The following is a 21,714-nucleotide window of genomic DNA, read 5'->3' as shown; positions in this document are numbered from 1 at the left end:
AGACATGTTGAGACTTTTTTCCCTCTAAAAGACCCCTCAGAATCGTACGGCATCATATAAGTACTCCATTTCTCTATCTCCATGGAAAGGAAAATGTGAAATTAAATTAAGTTCTGTGACATGACTCTCTTCTCAAGCTTTATTCTTGTTACTTTAGTTGAGGACCTAAGTGTAGAGGGGAGGATATGTGGCACTTGAGGGTGCCGGCTCCATTTTGGCAGAACACTTTCTGTCTACCCTCTACCCTCCATGTTCATCAGACTTCTGACCCTCGGGCTCCTACTCCACAAGGGGGATCTCTACTTCCTAGACACCAGCTATCAGCTCTTTCATTCTCTGGCCCTCTGTCTAGAGAACTTGTGGTCTGTGTTTCACAGACTCCAATTCTTCAGAATAGTGGGAAAACAGGTTCAAAATTGAGTTGTATACTAGTACTGGATGTGATATCAACGAACAGAATTTGGAAACATCTAAATATCAAAATTTCAGATATGAAATGAATGTCTGTTGAGGGACATTGCCACCATTCTAAATTTCATTGTGTATATATGTGTGTGTTTATATACATACATACACACACACATACACAGGTACACACATACATACACACATACACACCAACCACACACACACACACTAGGACACTTACATTACTTTATGTACAATTAAGATCCAGCTATTCTTTATTTTGGAAATCAATCATAACCTCAGGTGATTTGCCTGTAATTCAGGTTGCCATTTTGACTGCCTTCACCTTGACTACATTTAGAGTTCACTAATGATTTCAATGTCTAGGCACCTTTCTGAGACCTTTAACTTAATCTCTTGAACCACGATGTGCTACCACTAATCTAGATCTGTGAGTTAGAAAAGTAAGCCTTTCCCAGTCTTTTTTTGGGGTGTGGGTGGTTGTTTTTGTTTTTGTTTTTTGTTTTTTTTCGAGTCAGGGTTTCTCTGTGTTGACCTGGCTGTCTTGGAAGTCACTCTGTAGACCAGGCTGGCCTTGAACTCAGAAATATGCCTGACTTTGCCTCCCAAGTGCTGGGATTAGAGGCGTGCTCCACCACCACCCGGCTCTTTTCCCAGTCTTTAGAGTTGGCAAAACCAGGACTTCATCTTGAATACTTTTTCTGCTATAGTCTTATATATAGGACACAAAGGAACAAAGTTCTGTATTGCCTTCTTAGTATCACCATTCCTGGTAAGTTCATCCACTGACTGGAGGTAGAGGTGTCCATTTTCTGATTGTGATCCTTTTGGAGTTGATGAAGCTTACACAGGGGTCTCCTGAATCTAGTCCCTGAGCCCAGAGTATTCAAACCCCCACATTCCACTCCCTTTCCCTTCTTCAAACACATGATTCCAAAGGGGGCCTTAGGCATCAATAACACATTGCCAAAACATTCAGTTCAACTTCAAAAGTCTACACTGTCTATAACACTCTCAAATATGTGAAATGTACAGTTTTACATCTGTTGTGATAGTCATCTAATGACTTGATTGTAGTGCCCTAAAAATCAAAGTCAAAGAGCAGATTACCTACCTTAATCATCACAGGATATTTATTCCTTTTCTAAAATGTCATAGTGGGGAAATAACTGGATCAAAGCAAGATCAAAATTCAGCTGTGCAAATTCCAAACTCTGTGTGTCCATGTCAGTTGAAAATGAGCTCTTCATACCTCCAACTCCTTACATCTTTCTTGTGTGCCACATGAGTATTTTTTGAATGGTTTCCTGTTTATTAATACCTTTCCTGGGCAGGTTTCCAATGTCTCCGGCTTCTCTAATATCTTGGAGTCTCCAAGGCAACCTAAATTTTCAGCTTCTGGTTCCAATGTCTGGGATCCACACACGATCATCTGGGCTCCTCCAAAGGGCTTGGGTCACTTCTCCCTCACTGCCCTGTGTAGTGCTCTAGGCTTTGGTTGATGACACTCCATTGTTGCTGTTCTTGGTGGGAATCCTATGGTGTTGGCATCTCCAATAGATTGGGGTCTTCTACTGCATCTAGGATTCACCAATAGCCTCTCATAGACTCCCTCATTGGTGCCTCTCTTCTAATTCTTTGCATGACCACTTCAGTCCCAGGTTATCAACTCCCACTATAGCTTTATCTTCACAAATGACCTTAAGGCCCTTGGCCCTGATGTCCATGGTATCCCCACAGTGGCATCTTGTGAGTGCAACCTGAACACCTGGGAACTCCTAGAGTCTGACCTACCAACCAAAGAGCATCCATGGGATGTTCTGAGGCCTCAGGCACATATGTATCAGAGGACTGCCTTGTTTATTCTCAATGGAAAAGGATGATCCTAATCCTATACATACTTTAAATATTAGAGCAGGAGTAATACCCAGTGGGGTGTACCCTCTGAGAGAATAAGGAAAAGGCAGTGGATGGAGGAAATCTCTGAGGAAGGATTTTGAGAAGGGAATCCTTTGGGATGGAAATAAATTCATGAATTTTAAATGAAGAAAGGAGAAGAAAAACAGAAATAAATACAAACAAACCACCACCACCAACACCAAAAAAAACAAAAAGCCTTGCCTGGACTCTTCCAGTGCCAAGGCTCAGCTGCTTTCCATGACCTCTTTAGATTGTAAAAACCCATACCACCTGGATGATTTTCACCCATTACCATGTCCAGCTACAGCACGAGGTACAACCTTGGCAATCTCTTGCACACAGCTTCTGTGTGTTCTCATAAAATACTCCCCATAAGAGTTCACCTCAGGGATGCTGGTCTGTTCTTAATCACCCCTAATTTCTATTCTCCAGCTAGCTATCATCAATTGACCCAGTAACCCCTCCTGCTCCTGATTCTAATGCTAGAGCCACATGGAAGTGGAAACTCCTAGATTCTTTGGCAAGTAAACTATGCTAAAGGATGTTTCATTGGGTCACAGAGGTGAAAGGATGCCGTTCTGAGCTGAACACAGGTGAACGGATCTTTTGCTGGAGCAGACAGAGGTGAAAGGCTGATTTGATATAGCAAATAAGTGAAAGGACCTGTGAGGTCAGAGTATAATGAGATCCCACTAACAGTGGGGAATGAGCGCTGAAGAGTGGTTTGATGTGTTCTGTGTTACTGTTCTTCACTAACTAGAAACAAGTATCGCTTCGCCTTCCAGAGAGTTATTGAGTCATTACTTGTGGTGATGCTGCCACTGAGAGAACCTTGCCCTAGAAATGCTACCTACATTCCCGTGTCAGCTTTGTACGTCTGTGGGCTTCTTCATGCCAGTTGGCATGTCTTGCCATTTCTTCAAAACTGGCATGTAGCTTCTGGTTTCTGACTGGTGTCTGCTTGAGTAGACGACTGGTCTGCAGCAACTGAATCTTATTTGGTGTTAGCTATAGGAATGAACTCATGCCCAAGATATAGCTTGCCCCCAAAACCTATTGATGAACAACTCCACTTAACGCATATCCTAATAACTTTTCTCTTCCACTACCTCTGCTTGTTGTGGGCAAGAGGAAAGATGGAACCCTTATTAACACAATGGTGCAAAATCATTGATGCCTAATTTGCTCACATGGCCAGAGTTAGGCAGAGTTGTGCTGGAGGCTGGGTCTGCAACATGGCACCCCATGCTCTATTTCATCTTTAACAGCTTTCTGTGTTCAGTGATTTCATTCACTGCCAAAACTTGCCTTTCTTTCTTTCTTTCTTTCTTTCTTTCTTTCTTTCTTTCTTTCTTTCTTTCTTTCTTTCTTTCTTTCTTTTTTTCTCTCTTTCTTTCTTTCTTCTTCTTCTTCTTCTTCTTCTTCTTCTTCTTCTTCTTCTTCTTCTTCTTCTTCTTCTTCTTCTTCTTCTTCTTCTTTGCTTTTGGAGACAGGGTTTCTCTGTATAATCCTGGCTGTCCTGGAATTCACTTTGTAAACCAGGCTGGCCTTGAATTCTGAAATCTGCCTGCCTCTGCCTCCCATTTTCTGGGATGAAAGACATGTGCCACCACTGCCCGCCTTAAACTTGGCTTTCTTAGAACTTAATCTTTCTTCTGACTTGGAACTCAGAGATCTTAAGGCCTCTGTCTCCTGAGTCCTGGGATGAAAGTTGTGTACCCCTTAGACCCAACTTATGCTTGTCTCCACCTAGGGCTTGTTCCATTCCAAGCTAGTCTTGTTCTTAAAGATCTGCTTGCATTTGTCTTCTGGGATTAAAGGGGTGTACCCTGCAGCTCAGGCCTATATTCTACAAGGGCCCTGCTCCTCAAGACAAGATCAAAACCCTGTTTCTTAGGGTTTCTATATCTGTAACACAATTGTGCCCTGCCCTCCGTTTCTGGATTGTTGTTCATTCCAGATTAAAACATAGAATTGTTCTTTATTCACATGAAAAGACATCAATAAGCTTCTCTGGGTGGGATTTTGCCCAGAGACCACCATTCCCTTAATCTCATTATCTCCTTGAATACAGCATTCAGCTGCATTTCACCTTCTGGTGACACCATATTGATTGAACCATAGTATTTGTATTTTGGTTTTTAAGTTTGCACTGCTTCGTCCTCATGGTCTGGATCACAGAAAACTAAAGAACAAAGTCTATGCTGGACTTCTGAAAGACTTCCTTTGTCAGTGCAATTAATCTCAGTCTCTTCACCTTACCCTCAGACAGACTCTTCGGACAATGGCAAAGAGCAGCTACACTCTTCAACAAATATCAGAAAAACAGTCTCTAGGCCCATACTAACATTCCTCTCCTCTGAAACCTCTTGAGCCTTGCTCCCACAGTTCAAACAACCATCACCAACACCAACCACATCCCTACTAGAGTGACCCATCCTGATCCACATAAGGCATCCCATGGCTTTTCCAATCCAAAGCTGACAAACTCAAAGTCCTCATATCCACATTCCTTTAATTAAAAATCTGTTCAGGCCTATCCCAGCAATACCTCACTCCTGGTCCCAACTTCCACCTTACTTTGTGTTCCCATTGCTGCAAAGACACACCATGATCAACAACTCTTAGGAAAGACAATATTTACTTGGGAATGACATGGGGTTCTGAGGTTCAGCCCAATATCATCAAGGCAAGAACCATGGCAGCATCTAGGCAGACATGGTGGTGTAGCACCTGAGAAATCTATAACTTCATCTAAGCTAAGAGACAGGTAAGAGGAGGGTCTGAATTCCCACTCCCACAAGGACATTCCTTCCAACAAGTCCAAACCTACTCTAAGAAGACTACATCTCTCGCCGGGTGGTGGTAGGGCACGCCTTTAATCCCAGCATTTGGAAGGCAGAGGCAGGCAGATTTCTGAGTTCGAGGCCAGCCTGGTCTACAGAGTGAGTTCCAGGACATCCAGGGCTACACAGAGAAGCCCTGTCTCAAAAAAACTGAAAAAAAAAAAAAAGACTACATGTCCCTAGGGTGCCATTCTCTGTGCCAAGCATATAAAACCCACCACACCTATAAGGAGGAAAATTAGTCCCAATAAAAACTTTTTTTTTTATAAAGTGACCTTATTCATGACATTCCTCTATCTCTCTGTCTCTTTCTCACTCTGTCTCTCTGTCTCCCTGTCTCTCTCTCTCCCTCTTTCTTTCTTTCTCTCAATTTGTCTGTCTACAATCTAAAGTACATATATAAGCACATTCTATAAGCACTGTAATTGAAAATAATCTGAATAATGCATGCAACATATCTAGGTTCTACTATCAAAAGCATGATTAAGGCTTAGTAACTACCCTTGGTACTCATAGGAAACTGTTCTGATACAGGGCTCATATGTTAATTCCTTAATATTGGACTCTGCTCAGCTGCTGGGTTTATGCATAGGCAAAGATCCCAAACCTGTTTGGGGACATTAAAACTTCCCTGTCACTCTATGCTATTTGCTTGGAAAATTGTTTTCCAACTTCTTACTCTGAGGTCGTGACTGTAGTTGTCACTGAGGTGCTTTTCTTTTGAACAGACCACAAATGGCTTATGTTCTGAGATCAAGAATCGACAATAGGTCCTCATAAAATTGCAAAGCTTCTGTAAGGCAAAGCTCACAGTCAATAGGACAGAACGACAACAATCAGTTTGGGAAAAGCTTTTTTATCAACACTACATCCCATAGAGGGCTAATATCCAATATATACAAAGAACTCCAGAAGTTGGACTCCAGAGAATCAAATAACCTTATTAAAAACTTGGATAAATTGCTAAACAAAGATTTTCAACTGAGGAGTATCAAATGGCTGAGAAGCACCTAAAGAAATGCTCACCATTCTTAATCATCAGGGGAAATGCCAATCAAAACAACCCTGAGATTGTGTAGTGGCTATTCCTGGTTGTCAACTTGACTCTATCTGGAATGAACTACAATCTAGAATTGGAAGACTCACCTATGATCCTAATCTGGATGCTCAGAGATATAAGTTTCTGACCTGGATCTTGGCAAGGAGATCTTGAAGCATAGTGGCTATGAATTTCAGAAGATTAAGGCAAGGAGATCTCCGAGTTCAAGATCTTCTGGGATTAAAGGCATGGAGGCACACGCCTTTAATCGGAGCCATCCCCTCTGCTGGAGATCCACACGCCTGTAATCTGCGCTACACCCTCTGCTGGAGATATATAAGGACATTGGAAGAAGGAAGATTTACTCACTCTTCCTTGCCTGCTTGCCTCGTGAGACTGAGCAACTGCTAGATCCTTGGACTTGCATCCACAGCTACTGCTGACCATTGTTGGGGAGTTGGACTATGGACTGTAAGTCATCGACAAATTCTCTAGCTATATAAAGAGTAACCATACGTTCTGTGACTCTAGAGAACCCAAACTAATACAGATTCCATCTCACACCAGTCAGAATGGCTAAAATCAAAAACCCAGGTGAGGTGTAGAGATGCTGGTGAGGATGTAGAGAAAGAGAAACACTCCTACATTTCTGGTGGGATTGTAAGCTGGTACAAGCTGTCTGGAAATCAGTATGGCGGCTCCTGAGAATAGTAGACGTAGTACTATGTGAGAACCCAGCCATATCACTCCAGGGGATATATGTTACCCAGAAGATGCTCCACCATGTAATAAGGACAGATATTCCACTATATTCATAGCATTCTTAGTTATACTTTCCCCAGAAGGAGGGGGGTGGGGGACCGGGATTTGAAATGTAAAAAAAGATCATATCCAATAACAAAAGAGACAATCTGAGAACAAAAAAGTTCTCAATTACAGGAAACTACTTAAAAACAAATTTCTGTTCCTCTCAGTTTCTCACCAATATGTTTGTTGATCGATGAGCCATACATTTGATCCCAGCACAGCACAGGGGGAGCACAGGCAGGCAGAGCATTGTACTGGGCGCTAGAGTTTGGTCTGAATGTTAGTGAGTGAAGAATGCCCAGGACTGTGTAGATAATCAGTCTCCTAGAAGGAACTGAAATTAATTGGCTTTGTGTTACTTTGTTTCTTTGATGGTTTTCAGTGGAGACTGTGGAGATCCCGGTTCTGTCCTCAGCATGTGAGGTGGGACTAAAGGCGGGATTAAAGGCAATTCCTGCCCCACCCTACCCATCCCGAGCCATTCCAACCCAAGACCAATATAACAGACCACGTTTGCACAGAACTCTCATAGTTGAAGAAGTCCAGAGAAGTAAGCAGAGCTCTCTGTATGATCCAGAGTCTTGTGAACACCAGGACACAGCTGACGCTGCTTTCCTCATTGTTTGCAGCAAAGGAAGCCCAAGAGAGAAAATGCCAGTGAGTTGGGTGAAATTCATTCATGGTGTCTGTGGGATATTTGTGCCTTAACATATGACCAAACATGGTTAACTTCCTTAAATTTGAACCCATGTCTATAATTTGTAGAGGAAGTAGAACTAGATTTATTTTGTCCTTGGGTTTCTTTGTTTGAGTTCATTGAGTCGGTGTCTTAATTATCCAAGGAGTAGCCCACAACCATCTGGGTGGCCAAGGATCATGAAGAACTTCTGGGAATTGCCATAGGTCTTAGGAGTAGATGACCTTGTGCGCACCTCAAGACACCCATGTTTTGTGATATCGGATGGGAGAGTATAGTTTCACACTTTTGTGTGATACTTTTTTATGTTTGGAGCACAGCAGGAGTTTATTAGGAGATTCTGAAAGGGATTTTTTCCACCCGCAGAAAATGGGAAGACACTGAACTGCAGAGACTGACTGTGGTCTTCTCATTCGAGATGTGCTTCTGTTTCTTACCTTCCATTGATCAAGGGCACCTGTCCTGTTCACTCTAGACATTCCTTGGTTCAACTTTACAGGAGTGCTGTCCCATTTCACGAGAATGGACCAGCTCCAGTGGATGAGGAAGTCAGAGTCCATGGCTTAGCTCGTGCAAAGGCAGTGCCGTTCCTGAGATCATTCACAGCTAGGAGACAGGGATTCCTGTAACATGGACCTGTTTTAATATTTAATGTATTCATTTCTGCACAGAGAGAGGACAACCGAGTGCAGAGTGTGAGAAACACTCAAGAAGCCAATAGGAGGCCGAGGCCGAGGCAGGAAGGCCGAAGATCCTCAGGTATTCAGAGTCAAATCCCTGCTAAACCATAAACCCTGCTCTTATATTTCTTTGGTCTGTGACTGTGAGCAGATGCAAGAGCCCTGATGTGGATATCCGTGTCAGGGTAGCCTGGCACTCAGTGGTTCCTGATGTCTGCCTGTCTCCCAGGAGAGCCAACGGCTCTGAGTGTCTCCCTGTTGTAGATGTGGGTTTGAGTCTATGCAGGCACCACATCCCCTGGTAGCACTAATGCTGTGGATCCTGTTGTATTCTGAGACAATGCTCCTAAATCTGCAGACACCTTGTCTTTCCCAGTGAATGTACTTCTGACTGTGATGAGCAGGGTAGGTGTTGTAACAGGGCTGGTAAGACAGTGTTCATAACCACTTGATAACTGACTGCAGCCCTCTTTGGCCAAGCAATGTGCAGCAAGAGTCCCCGAGAAAAGTTGATGTGGTTGTGTGTGTGACCTTTGATATCTTCATGCCATCCCTCTGCCCCTTGCAGGTCCTTCTGATAGCCCATGGATTGAGCCTGAAATCTGGATCTTCCTGCAAGAGTGAGAAGTGGTGGAATATAAAATGGGGAAGCCAGGCGAGAAAATGTTCCAGAAGGCCAAGTCCCTTAGCAGGCGCCTCTCTAAGCGGTGTCTGAGGAAGAGCTGGAAGAGCTGCCATTTGGGCAGAACACTTTCTGTCTACCCTCTACCCTCCATGTTCATCAGACTCCTGACCCTCTGGCTCCTACTCCACAAGGGGGATCTCTACTTCCTAGACACCAGCTAGCAGCTCTTTCATTCTCTGGCCCTCTGTCTAGAGAACTTGTGGTCTGTGTTTCACAGACTCCAATTCTTCAGAATACTGGGAAAACAGGTTCAAAATTGAGTTGTATATTAGTGCTGGATACAATATCAATGATCAGAATTTGGAAACATCTAAATATCAAAGTTTCAGATATGAAATGAATGTCTGTCGAGGGACATTGCCACCATTCTAAATTTCATTGTGTATGTGTTTGTGTTTATATACATATACACACACATATATATACATACATACACACACATATACACATATATACACACACACCCACACACACACTAGGACACTTACATCACTTTATGTACAATTAAGATCCAGCTATTCTTTATTTTGGAAATCAATCATAACCTCAGGTGATTTGCCTGTAAGTCAGGTTGCCATTGTGACTGCCTTCAACTTGACTACATTTAGAGTTCACTAACCATTTCAATGTCTAGGCACATTTCTGAGATGTTTAGCTTAATCTCTTGAACCAGGATGTGCTACCACTGATCTAGATCTGTGAGTTAGAAAAGTAACCCGTTCCCAGACTTTTTCTTGGGGTGTTTTTTTTTTTTTTTTTTTTTTTTTTTTTTTTTTTTTTTGGTGTTTGGTTTTTTTTGAGACAGGATTTCTCTGTGTTGACCTGGCTGTCTTGTAACTCACACTGTAAACCAGGCTGGCCTTGAACTCAGAAATCTGCATGACTCTGCCTCCCAAGTGCTGGGATTAGAGGCATGCTCCACCACCACCCGGCTCTTTTCCCAGTCTTTAGAGTTGGCAAAACCAGGACCTCATCTTGAATACTTTTTCTGCTATAATCTTATATAAAGGACACAAAGGAACGAAGTTCTTTATTGCCTTCTTGGTATCACCATTCCTGGTAAGTTCATCCACTGACTGGAGGTAGAGGTGTCCATTTTCTGATTGTGATCCTTTTGGAGTTGATGAAGCTTACACAGGGGTCTCCTGAATCTAGTCCCTGAGCCCAGAGTATTCAAACCCCCACATTCCACTTCCTTGCCCCTTCTTCGAACACATGATTCCAAAGGGGGCCTTAGGCATCAATAACATAATGCCAAAACATTCAGTTCAACTTCAAAAGTCTACACGGTCTATAGCACTCTCAAATATGTGAAATGTACAAAGTTCCACATCTGATGTGATTGTCACCTAATGACTGTAGTGCCCTAAAAATCAAAGTCAAAGAGCAGATTACCTACCTCAATCATCACAGGATATTTATTCCTTTTCTAAAATGTCATAGTGGGGAAATAACTGGACCAAAGCAAGATCAAAATTCAGCTGTGCAAATTCCAAACTCTGTGTGTCCATGTCAGTTGAAAATGAGCTCTTCATATCTCCAACTCCTTACATCTTTCTTGTGTGCCACATGAGTAGTTTTTGAATGGTTCCACTGTTTGTTAATACCTTTCCTGGGCAGGTTACCTATGCCTCCGGCTTCTCTAATATCTTGGAGTCTCCAAGGCAACCTAAATTTGCAGCTTCTGGTTCCAATGTCTGGGATCCACACACGATCATCTGGACTCCTCCAAAGGGCTTGGGTCACTTCTCCCTCACTGCCCTGTGTAGTGCTCTAGGATTTGGTTGATGACACTCCATTGTTGCTGTTTTTGGTGGGAATCCTATGGTGTTGGCATCTCCAATAGATTGGGGTCTTCTACTGCATCTAGGCTTCACCAATAGCCTCTCATAGACTCCCTCATTGGTGCCTCTCTTCTAATTCTTTGCATGACCACTTCAGTCCCAAGTTATCAACTCCCACTATAGCTTTATCTTCACAAATGACCTTAAGGCTCTTGGCCCTGATGTCCATAGTATCCCCACAGTCGCATCTTGTGAGTGCAACCTGAACACCTCGGAATTCCTAGAGTCTGCTCTACCAACCAAAGAGCATCCATGGGATGTTCTGAGGCCTCAGGCACATATGTATCAGAGGACTGCCTTGTTTATTCTCCATGGGAAAGGATGATCCTAATCCTATACATATTTTAAGTACTAGAGTAGGAGTAATACCCAGTGGGGTCTACCTTCTGAGAGAATAAGGAAAAGGCAGTGGATGGAGGAAACCTCTGAGGAAGGATTTTGAGAAGGGAATCCTTTGGGATGGAAATAAATTCATGAATTTTAAATGAAGAAAGAAGAAGAAAAACAGAAATAAATACAAACAAACCACCAACACCAACACCAACAAAAACAAAAAGCCTTGCCTGGCCTCTTCCAGTGCCAAGACTCAGCTGCTTTCCATGACCTCTTTAGATCTTAAAGACCCACACCACCTGGATGATTTTCATCCATTACCATGTCCAGCTACAGCACGAGGTACAACCTTGGCAATCTCTTGAACACAGCTTCTGTGTGTTCTCATAAAATACTCCCCATAAGATTTCACCTCAGGGATGCTGGTCTGTTCTTAATCACCCCTAATTTCTATTCTGCAGCTAGCTATCATCAATTGACCCAGTAACCCCTCCTGCTCCTGATTCTAATGCTAGAGCCACATGGAAGTGGAAACTCCTAGATTCTTTGGCAAGTAAGTTATGCTAAATGATGTATCATTGGGTCACAGAGGTGAAAGGATGTCGTTCTGAGGTGAACACAGGTGAGCGGATCTTTTGCTGGAGCAGACACAGGTGAAAGGCTGATTTGATATAGCAGATAAGTGAAAGGACCTGTGAGGTCAGAGTGTAATGAGATCCCACTAACAGTGGGGAATGAGCGCTGAAGAGTGGTTTGATGTGTTCTGTGTTACTGTTCTTCACTAACTAGAAACAAGTATCGCTTCGCCTTCCATAGAGTTATTGAGTCATTACTCGTGGTGATGCTGCCACTGAGAGAACCTTGCCCTAGAAATGCTACCTACATTCCCGTGTCAGCTTTGTACGTCTGTGGGCTTCTTCATGCCAGTTGGCATGTCTTGCCATTTCTTCAAAACTGGCATGTAGCTTCTGGTTTCTGACTGGTGTCTGCTTGAGTAGAGGACTGGTCTGCAGCAACTGAATCTTATTTGGTGTTAGCTATAGGAATGAACTCATGTCCAAGATATAGCTTGCCCCCAAAACCTATTGATGAACAACTCCACTTTACCCATATCCTAATAACTTTTCTCTTCCACTACCTCTGCTTGTTGTGGGCAAGAGGAAAGATGGACACCTTATTAACAGAATGGTGCAAAATCATTGATGCCTAATTAGCTCACTTGGCCAAAGTTAGGCAGAGTTGTGCTGGAGGCTGGGTCTGCAACATGGCACCCCATGCTCTATTTCATCTTTATCAGCTTTCTGTGTTCAATGATTTCATTCATTGCCACAACTTGCCTTTCTTTCTTTCTTGCTTTCTTTCTTGCTTGCTTTCTTTCTTTCTTGCTTTCTTGCTTTCTTGCTTTCTTGCTTTCTTGCTGTCTTTCTTTCTTGCTTTCTTTCTTTCTTTCTTTTACTTCTTCTTCTTCATCTTCTTCTTCGTCTTCTTCTTCTTCTTCTTCTTCTTCTTCTTCTTCTTCTTCTTCTTCTCCTCCTCCTCCTCCTCCTCCTCCTCCTCCTCCTCTTCCTCCTCCTCCTCCTCCTCCTCCTCCTCTTCTTCTTCTTCTTCTTCTTCTTCTTTGCTTTTGGAGACAGGGTTTCTGTGTATAATCCTGGCTGTCCTGGAATTCACTTTGTAAACCAGGCTGGCCTTGAATTCTGAAATCTGCCTACCTCTGCCTCCCATTTGCTGGGATGAAAGACATGTGCCACCACTGCCCGCCTTAAACTTGGCTTTCTTAGAACTTAATCTTTCTTCTGACTTGGAACTCAGAGATCTTAAGGCCTCTGTCTCCTGAGTCCTGGGATGAAAGTTGTGTACCCCTTAGACCCAACTTATGCTTGTCTCCACCTAGGGCTTGTTCCATTCCAAGCTAGTCTTGTTCTTAAAGATCTGCTTGCATTTGTCTTCTGGGATTAAAGGGGTGTACCCTGCAGCTCAGGCCTATATTCTACAAGGGCCCTGCTCCTCAAGACAAGATCAAAACCCTGTTTCTTAGAGTTTCTATATCTGTAACACAATTGTGCCCTGCCCTCCGTTTCTGGATTGTTGTTCATTCCAGATTAAAACATAGAATTGTTCTTTATTCACATGAAAAGACATCAATAAGCTTCTCTGGGTGGGATTTTGCCCAGAGACCACCATTCCCTTAATCTCATTATCTCCTTGAATACAGCATTCAGCTGCATTTCACCTTCTGGTGACACCAAATTGATTGAACCATAGTATTTGTATTTTGGTTTTTAACTTTGCACTGCTTTGTCCTCATGGTCTGGATCACAGAAAACTAAAGAACAAAGTCTATGCTGGACTTCTGAAAGACTTCCTTTGTCAGTGCAATTAATCTCAGTCTCTTCACCTTACCCTCAGATAGACTCTTCGGACAATGACAAAGAGCAGCTACACTCTTCAACAAATATCAGAAAAACAGTCTCTAGGCCCATACTAACATTCCTCTCCTCTGAAACCTCTTGAGCCTTGCTCCCACAGTTCAAACAACCATCACCAACACCAACCACATCCCTACTAGAGTGACCCATCCTGATCCACATAAGGCATCCCATGGCTTTTCCAATCCAAAGCTGACAAACTCAAAGTCCTCATATCCACATTCCTTTAATTAAAAATCTGTTCAGGCCTATCCCAGCAATACCTCACTCCTGGTCCCAGCTTCCACCTTACTTTGTGTTCCCATTGCTGCAAAGACACACCATGATCAACAACTCTTAGGAAAGACAATATTTACTTGGGAATGACATGGGGTTCTGAGGTTCAGCCCAATATCATCAAGGCAAGAACCATGGCAGCATCTAGGCAGACATGGTGGTGTAGCACCTGAGAAATCTATAACTTCATCTAAGCTAAGAGACAGGTAAGAGGAGGTTCTGAATACCCACTCCCACAAGGACATTCCTTCCAACAAGTCCAAACCTACTCTAAGAAGAGTACATCTCTCGCTGGGTGGTGGTGGGGCACGCCTTTAATCCCAGAATTTGGAAGGCAGAGGCAGGCAGATTTCTGAGTTCGAGGCCAGCCTGGTCTACAGAGTGAGTTCCAGGACAGCCAGGGCTACACAGAGAAGCCCTGTCTCAAAAAAACTGAAAAAAAAAAAAAGACTACATGTTCCTAGGTTGCCATTCTCTGTGCCAAGCATATAAAACCAACCACACCTATAAGGAGGAAAATTAGTCCCAATAAAAGCTTTTTTTTTTTTATAAAGTGACCTTATTCATGACATCCCTCTATCTCTCTGTCTCTTTCTCACTCTGTCTCTCTGTCTCTCTGTCTCCCTGTCTCTCTCTCTCCCTCTTTCTTTCTTTCTCTCAATTTGTCTGTCTACAACCTAAAGTACATATATAAGCACATTCTATAAGCACAGAAATTGAAAATAATCTGAATAATGTATGCAACATATCTAGGTTCTACTATCAAAAGCATGATTAAGGCTTAGTAACTACCCTTGGTACTCATAGGAAACTGTTCTGATACAGGGCTCATATGTTAATTCCTTAATATTGGACTCTGCTCAGCTGCTGGGTTTATGCATAGGCAAAGATCCCAAACCTGTTTGGGGACATTAAAACTTCCCTGTCACTCTATGCTATTTGCTTGGAAAATTGTTTTCCAACTTCTTACTCTGAGGTCGTAACTGTAGTTGTCACTGAGGTGCTTTTCTTTAGAACAGACCGCAAATGGCTTATGTTCTGAGATCAAGAATCGACAATGGGTCCTCAAAATTGCAAAGCTTCTGTAAGGCAAAGCTCACAGTCAATAGGACAGAACGACAACAATCAGTTTGGGAAAAGCTTTTTTATCAACACTACATCCCATAGAGGGCTAATATCCAATATATACAAAGAACTCCAGAAGCTGGACTCCAGAGAATCAAATAACCTTATTAAAAACTTGGATAAATTGCTAAACAAAGATTTTCAACTGAGGAGTATCAAATGGCTGAGAAGCACCTAAAGAAATGCTCACCATTCTTAATCATCAGGGGAAATGCCAATCAAAACAACCCTGAGATTGTGTAGTGGCTATTCCTGGTTGTCAACTTGACTCTATCTGGAATGAACTACAATCTAGAATTGGAAGACTCACCTATGATCCTAATCTGGATGCTCAGAGATGTAAGTTTCTGACCTGGATCTTGGCAAGGAGATCTTGAAGCATACTGGCTGTGAATTTCAGAAGATTAAGGCAAGGAGATCTCTGAGTTCAAGATCTTCTGGGATTAAAGGCATGGAGGCACACGCCTTTAATCGGGGCCACCCCCTCTGCTGGAGATCCACACGCCTGTAATCTGCGCTACACCCTCTGCTGGAGATATATAAGAACATTGGAAGAAGGAAGATTTACTCACTCTTCCTTGCCTGCTTGCCTCGTGAGACTGAGCAACTGCTAGATCCTTGGACTTGCATCCACATCTGCTGCTGACCATTGGGAGTTGGACTATGGACTGTAAGTCATCGACAAATTCTCTAACTATATAAAGACTATCCATACGTTCTGTGACTCTAGAGAACCCAAACTAATACAGATTCCATCTCACACCAGTCAGAATGGCTAAAATCAAAAACCCAGGTGAGGTGTAGAGATGCTGGTGAGGATGTAGATAAAGAGGAACACTCCTACATTTCTGGTGGGATTGTAAGCTGGTACAAGCTGTCTGGGAATCAGTATGGCGGCTCCTGAGAATAGTAGACTATGTGAGGACCTAGCCATATCACTCCAGGGCATATATATACCCAGAAGATGCTCCACCATGTAATAAGGACAGATACTCCACTATATTCATAGCATTCTTAGTTATACTTTCCCCAGAAGGTGGGGGAAACCAGGGTTTGAAATGTAAATAAAGACCATATCCAATCAAAAAAGAGACTGGGTTCTCAATTACAGGAAACTACTTAAAAACAAATTTCTGTTCCTCTCAGTTTCTCACCAATATGTTTGTTGATCGATGAGCCACATATTTGATCCCAGCACAGCACAGGGGGAGCACAGGCAGGCAGAGCATTGTACTGGGCACTAGAGTTTGCTCTGAATTTTAGTGAGTGAAGAATGCCCAGGACTGTGTAGATAATCAGTCTCCTAGAAGGAACTGAAATTAATTGGCTTCTTGTTACTTTGTTTCTTTGATGGTTTTCAGTGGAGACTGTGGAGATCCCGGTTCTGTCCTCAGCATGTGAGGTGGGACTAAAGGCGGGATTAAAGGCAATTCCTGCCCCACCCTACCCATCCCGAGCCATTCCAACCCAAGACCAATATAACAGACCACGTTTGCACAGAACTCTCATAGTTGAAGAAGTCCAGAGAAGTAAGCAGAGCTCTCTGTATAATCCAGAGTCTTGTGAACACCAGGACACAGCTGACGCTGCTTTCCTCATTGTTTGCAGCAAAGGAAGCCCAAGAGAGAAAATGCCAGTGAGTTGGGTGAAATTCATTCATGGTGTCTGTGGGATATTTGTGCCTTAACATATGACCAAACATGGTTAACTTCCTTAAATTTGAACCCATGTCTATAATTTGTAGAGGAAGTAGAACTAGATTTATTTTGTCCTTGGGTTTCTTTGTTTGAGTTCATTGAGTCGGTGTCTTAATTATCCAAGGAGTAGCCCACAACCATCTGGGTGGCCAAGGATCATGAAGAACTTCTGGGAATTGCCATAGGTCTTAGGAGTAGATGACCTTGTGCGCACCTCAAGACACCCATGTTTTGTGATATCGGATGGGAGAGTATAGTTTCACACTTTTGTGTGATACTTTTTTATGTTTGGAGCACAGCAGGAGTTTATTAGGAGATTCTGAAAGGGATTTTTTCCACCCGCAGAAAATGGGAAGACATTGAACTGCAGAGACTGACTGTGGTCTTCTCAGTCGAGATGTGCTTCTGTTTCTTACCTTCCATTGATCAAGGGCACCTGTCCTGTTCACTCTAGACATTCCTTGGTTCAACTTTACAGGAGTGCTGTCCCATTTCATGAGAATGGACCAGCTCCAGTGGATGAGGAAGTCAGAGTCCATGGCTTAGCTCTTGCAAAGGCAGTGCCAATCCTGAGATCATTCACAGCTAGGAGACAGGGATTCCTGTAGCATGGACCTGTTTTAATATTTAATGTATTCATTTCTGCACAGAGAGAGGACAACCGAGTGCAGAGTGTGAGAAACACTCAAGAAGCCAATAGGAGGCCGAGGCCGAGGCAGGAAGGCCGAAGATCCTCAGGTATTCAGAGTCAAATCCCTGCTAAACCATAAACCCTGCTCTTATATTTCTTTAGTCTGTGACTGTGAGCAGATGCAAGAGCCCTGATGTGGACATCCGTGTCAAGGGTAGCCTGGCACTCAGTGGTCCCTGATGTCTGCCTGTATCCCAGGAAAGCCAACGGATCTGAGTGTCTCCCTGTTGTAGATGTGGGTTTGAGTCTATGCAGGCACCACATCCCCTGGTAGCACTAATGCTGTGGATCCTGTTTCTTCTGAGACAATGCTCCTAAATCTGCAGACACCTTGTCTTTCCCAGTGAATGTACTTCTGACTGTGAAGAGCAGGGTAGGTGTTGTAACAGGGCTGGTAAGACAGTGTCCATAACCACTTGATAACTGACTGCAGCCCTTTTTGGCCAAGCAATGTGCAGCAAGAGTCCCCGAGAAAAGTTGATGTGGTTGTGTGTGTGACCTTTGATATCTTCATGCCATCCCTCTGCCCCTTGCAGGTCCTTCTGATAGCCCATGGATTGAGCCTGAAATCTGGATCTTCCTGCAAGAGTGGGAAGTGGTGGAATATAAAATGGGGAAGCCAGGCGAGAAAATGTTCCAGAAGGCCAAGTCCCTTAGCAGGCGCCTCTCTAAGCGGCGTCTGAGGAAGAGCTGGAAGAGCTGTCTTGATCTGATGCTGCAGATGAAGGACCTGCATGAAACTCTCTGTCACGAGAGGGCAAGGCCTGACCCCTTGTTTTCTCCTTATGCATGGGACCTCTACAAGATCTTGGGCCACAGGTCCCAGAGAGGCCATTTCCCAGGTGAGCCTCTTGTGTAGAAAAGGCTTTCATGTCCCAGAGCGTAGCATCAGCTGGGGATAGAGCAGAGCACAGAATTGAGGAAGTCCTTTTCCCATAGGCCTTTACTTCACATAGCAGTCTGCTCTGTGTGTCTAAGTTCCTCAGTCACCCCTAGACAATGGAATGTGGACTTGCTCTGCGTTCACTCTGACTTAGAGGCCAGGCAATTACTTTGAGTGCCTCAGGGAAGGTGAGGGTGCCATGCTTATGCTCTCTCCCCTTCTCCTCCTTTCAGGTCCTTGGTGTGATGGGCGTGGTTTCCTGCCTGCAGACCAAACTCCTTACCTCTGCATTGGTGGGGCTGACTCTCCAGGTATGGGCCTTGGGATTGCCAAATCCATCCACCTATTGGAAAGCTTAATCGGATCTCATCACTCATGATGGCCGAGGGTCATATACTGATTTCCAGTTGGCATGATTGAAATTCCGATATTCCTTTACATTACTACCTCTTGTAAGTTTTACTGCACGTGTTTGTGTCAGGAATATTCTATCATGTTAGGCACAATTATGACGCAATAAATTATATAATGCATTTGCCATTCTTCCTTGGATGGTAGTATCACATTCCTGCCATTGAATACAGGTTATTGTTTCCTTTGGAAATTAGGCATGACCTAAGGAGACATTATTGTCAGCAGTTGACTGGAGGTTGCCTGCTCAGGGGAGTTCTTTGTTGTCCAGTTGATTCCATCTTAGTTGCAAACAAACAAATTAAAAAAAAAATTCTGTTTGTCTCTGGTTTTAAGACACAAGAAGGGAAGATAGTTAGCAACTGTGTGAGTTTGGCATCCCAAGCCTTTAATTCCACCCCTCGGGAGATGGGAGCCAGAGGCAAGCAGAGCAGTATGATGTCTTGGAAAGTTCGTTTTGTTTTTTTTTTTTTAATTTATTTGTTATATTTAGTACACTGTGGCTATCCTCAGACAGACCAGGGTGGGCCTCAGGTCTCATTGCAGATGGTTGTGAGCCATCATGTGGGTGCTGGGATTTGATTTTATGACCTTTGGAAGAGCAGTAGGTGCTCTTAAGCACTGGAACCATATCTCCAGTCTCGAGACTGTAGTCTTAATGTTAGTGAGTTGTAGGATGACCAGCAGTATGGACGAGAACCCAATGCTCTAAAAGTTTGTTTTTTGTTTTGTTTTGTTTTTTGTTTTTTTTGGGGGGGGATTTGGTTTTTTTCGAGACAGGGTTTCTCTGTATAGCCCTGGCTGTCCTGGAGCTCTCTCTGTAGACCAGGCTGGCCTCCAACTCAGAAATCCACCTGCCTCTGCCTCCCAGAGTGCTGGGATTACAGGCGTGCTCCACCACCGCCCGGCTTCCAATGCTCTAAAAGTAACTTAATGACTGACCTTGGCTTCACTTCACATCTCTCATCATTTTCAATCCAGACAGTGTGGTCTTCCCATGTTGTTTAATAGTTCCTGTAATCTGCCCATTACTAAAACCTAAAATCTGAAAGGTTATTTCCTTGTTCTATAGCTGAAGACAGAGTTGAATTCCCAGTGAGTGTAGCTCTTGGTATTAAGAGCCACGTAAACTCTGGATCCTTGGCTCTCAAGCATTGTTCCTAACCTCTTGCAAACAGAAAGAGGCCATTTCTGGAAGCTCACTGTGTGGGAAGAGTCCCTGAAATAGCTGATATATACATATGCCTGACATCTGATACACTCATCCCGTCCCTCTGTCCCTGCAGGTCTTTCCCCTAGCCCGTGGACAGACCTTGAAATCAGGATCTTCCTGCAGCAGTGGGAAGCAGTTGAACTCGGCCACCCAGGCCAGAAGATGGAGAAGAAGACCAGCGCAGTTTTCCAGCGTCTCCATCAGTTGGGCCTGAGCAAGACCTTCGAAAGCTGTCTGGACCTGATGCTCAGCCTGCAGGATCTGCACAGGACTCTCTGTAATGAGAGACCAGGGACCATCCCCTTGTTTTCTCCTTATGCAGAAGCTCTCTACAGGATCTTGGGCCACAAATGTCAGGGAGGCCCTGTCCCAGGTGAGTCTCTTCTGCATTGACTCTTTGGTTACTGTAAATAGTGGCACAGCTGGCCTGTCCTTCATGAGCACAGAGCTGAGCAGACCATGTAGCAAGTCCCCTTTCCCACAGGAGTGTCCTCTGTGTGTCTAACTTCCTGTGTCAGCCCAAGGCAATGGAAGGTGGACTTGTTCATTGTTGACTGTGATCCAGAGGCCAGGCCATTGCTTATAGTGACTCAGGGCGAGTGAAGACACCATGTTTATGCTCTCTGTGTTTCTTCTACTCTCAGGTGCTCTGTATGGATGGTCTGGGAACTCCCTGTCTTCCATGGAACCTCAACATCCAATGGTGATGCCATCTCCAGTATACCAGTCTTGGGATGATGACATGTCTGCACCTTCTGCACAGCTCCATGGGAACCCATCCCCGATGATGTCCAGTCAGCATTCAATGTTTCCCAGCAAGGAAGCCTGGAATGCTACCTATCCATTGACAGTTCCACATGGACTTCCCGCCTCTCTCCCTGGAGACACCAACCTTCAGATGCCATGGTCAACTTGGGATGACACCTCAAGTTCTCAGTGAAGACATGTTGAGACTTTTTTCCCTCTAAAAGACCCCTCAGAATCGTACGGCATCATATAAGTACTCCATTTCTCTATCTCCATGGAAAGGAAAATGTGAAATTAAATTAAGTTCTGTGACATGACTCTCTTCTCAAGCTTTATTCTTGTTACTTTAGTTGAGGACCTAAGTGTAGAGGGGAGGATATGTGGCACTTGAGGGTGCCGGCTCCATTTTGGCAGAACACTTTCTGTCTACCCTCTACCCTCCATGTTCATCAGACTTCTGACCCTCGGGCTCCTACTCCACAAGGGGGATCTCTACTTCCTAGACACCAGCTATCAGCTCTTTCATTCTCTGGCCCTCTGTCTAGAGAACTTGTGGTCTGTGTTTCACAGACTCCAATTCTTCAGAATAGTGGGAAAACAGGTTCAAAATTGAGTTGTATACTAGTGCTGGATGTGATATCAACGAACAGAATTTGGAAACATCTAAATATCAAAATTTCAGATATGAAATGAATGTCTGTTGAGGGACATTGCCACCATTCTAAATTTCATTGTGTATATATGTGTGTGTTTATATACATACATACACACACACATACACAGGTACACACATACATACACACATACACACCAACCACACACACACACACTAGGACACTTACATTACTTTATGTACAATTAAGATCCAGCTATTCTTTATTTTGGAAATCAATCATAACCTCAGGTGATTTGCCTGTAATTCAGGTTGCCATTTTGACTGCCTTCACCTTGACTACATTTAG

General features: G+C 43.6%; 1 protein-coding gene across 1 annotated transcript; it reads left to right on the top strand.

The window, feature by feature from the left end:
- The first annotated feature begins 6,806 nt into the window (after positions 1-6,806).
- On the top strand, positions 6,807-20,945 carry LOC127690709 (uncharacterized). The gene is made up of 8 exons (XM_052190273.1): positions 6,807-6,828; positions 7,424-7,698; positions 11,560-11,622; positions 17,458-17,545; positions 18,035-18,340; positions 18,615-18,692; positions 20,079-20,378; positions 20,650-20,945. Exons 1-8 carry the CDS (start codon positions 6,807-6,809, stop codon positions 20,943-20,945), a joined length of 1,428 nt encoding a protein of 475 aa, XP_052046233.1.
- Positions 20,946-21,714: the final 769 nt, after the last annotated feature.

The sequence above is a fragment of the Apodemus sylvaticus genome, chromosome 8 (assembly GCF_947179515.1).
Source record: "Apodemus sylvaticus chromosome 8, mApoSyl1.1, whole genome shotgun sequence".
NCBI lineage: Eukaryota > Metazoa > Chordata > Mammalia > Rodentia > Muridae > Apodemus > Apodemus sylvaticus.
This window is presented reverse-complemented; position numbering and strand designations above follow the sequence as displayed.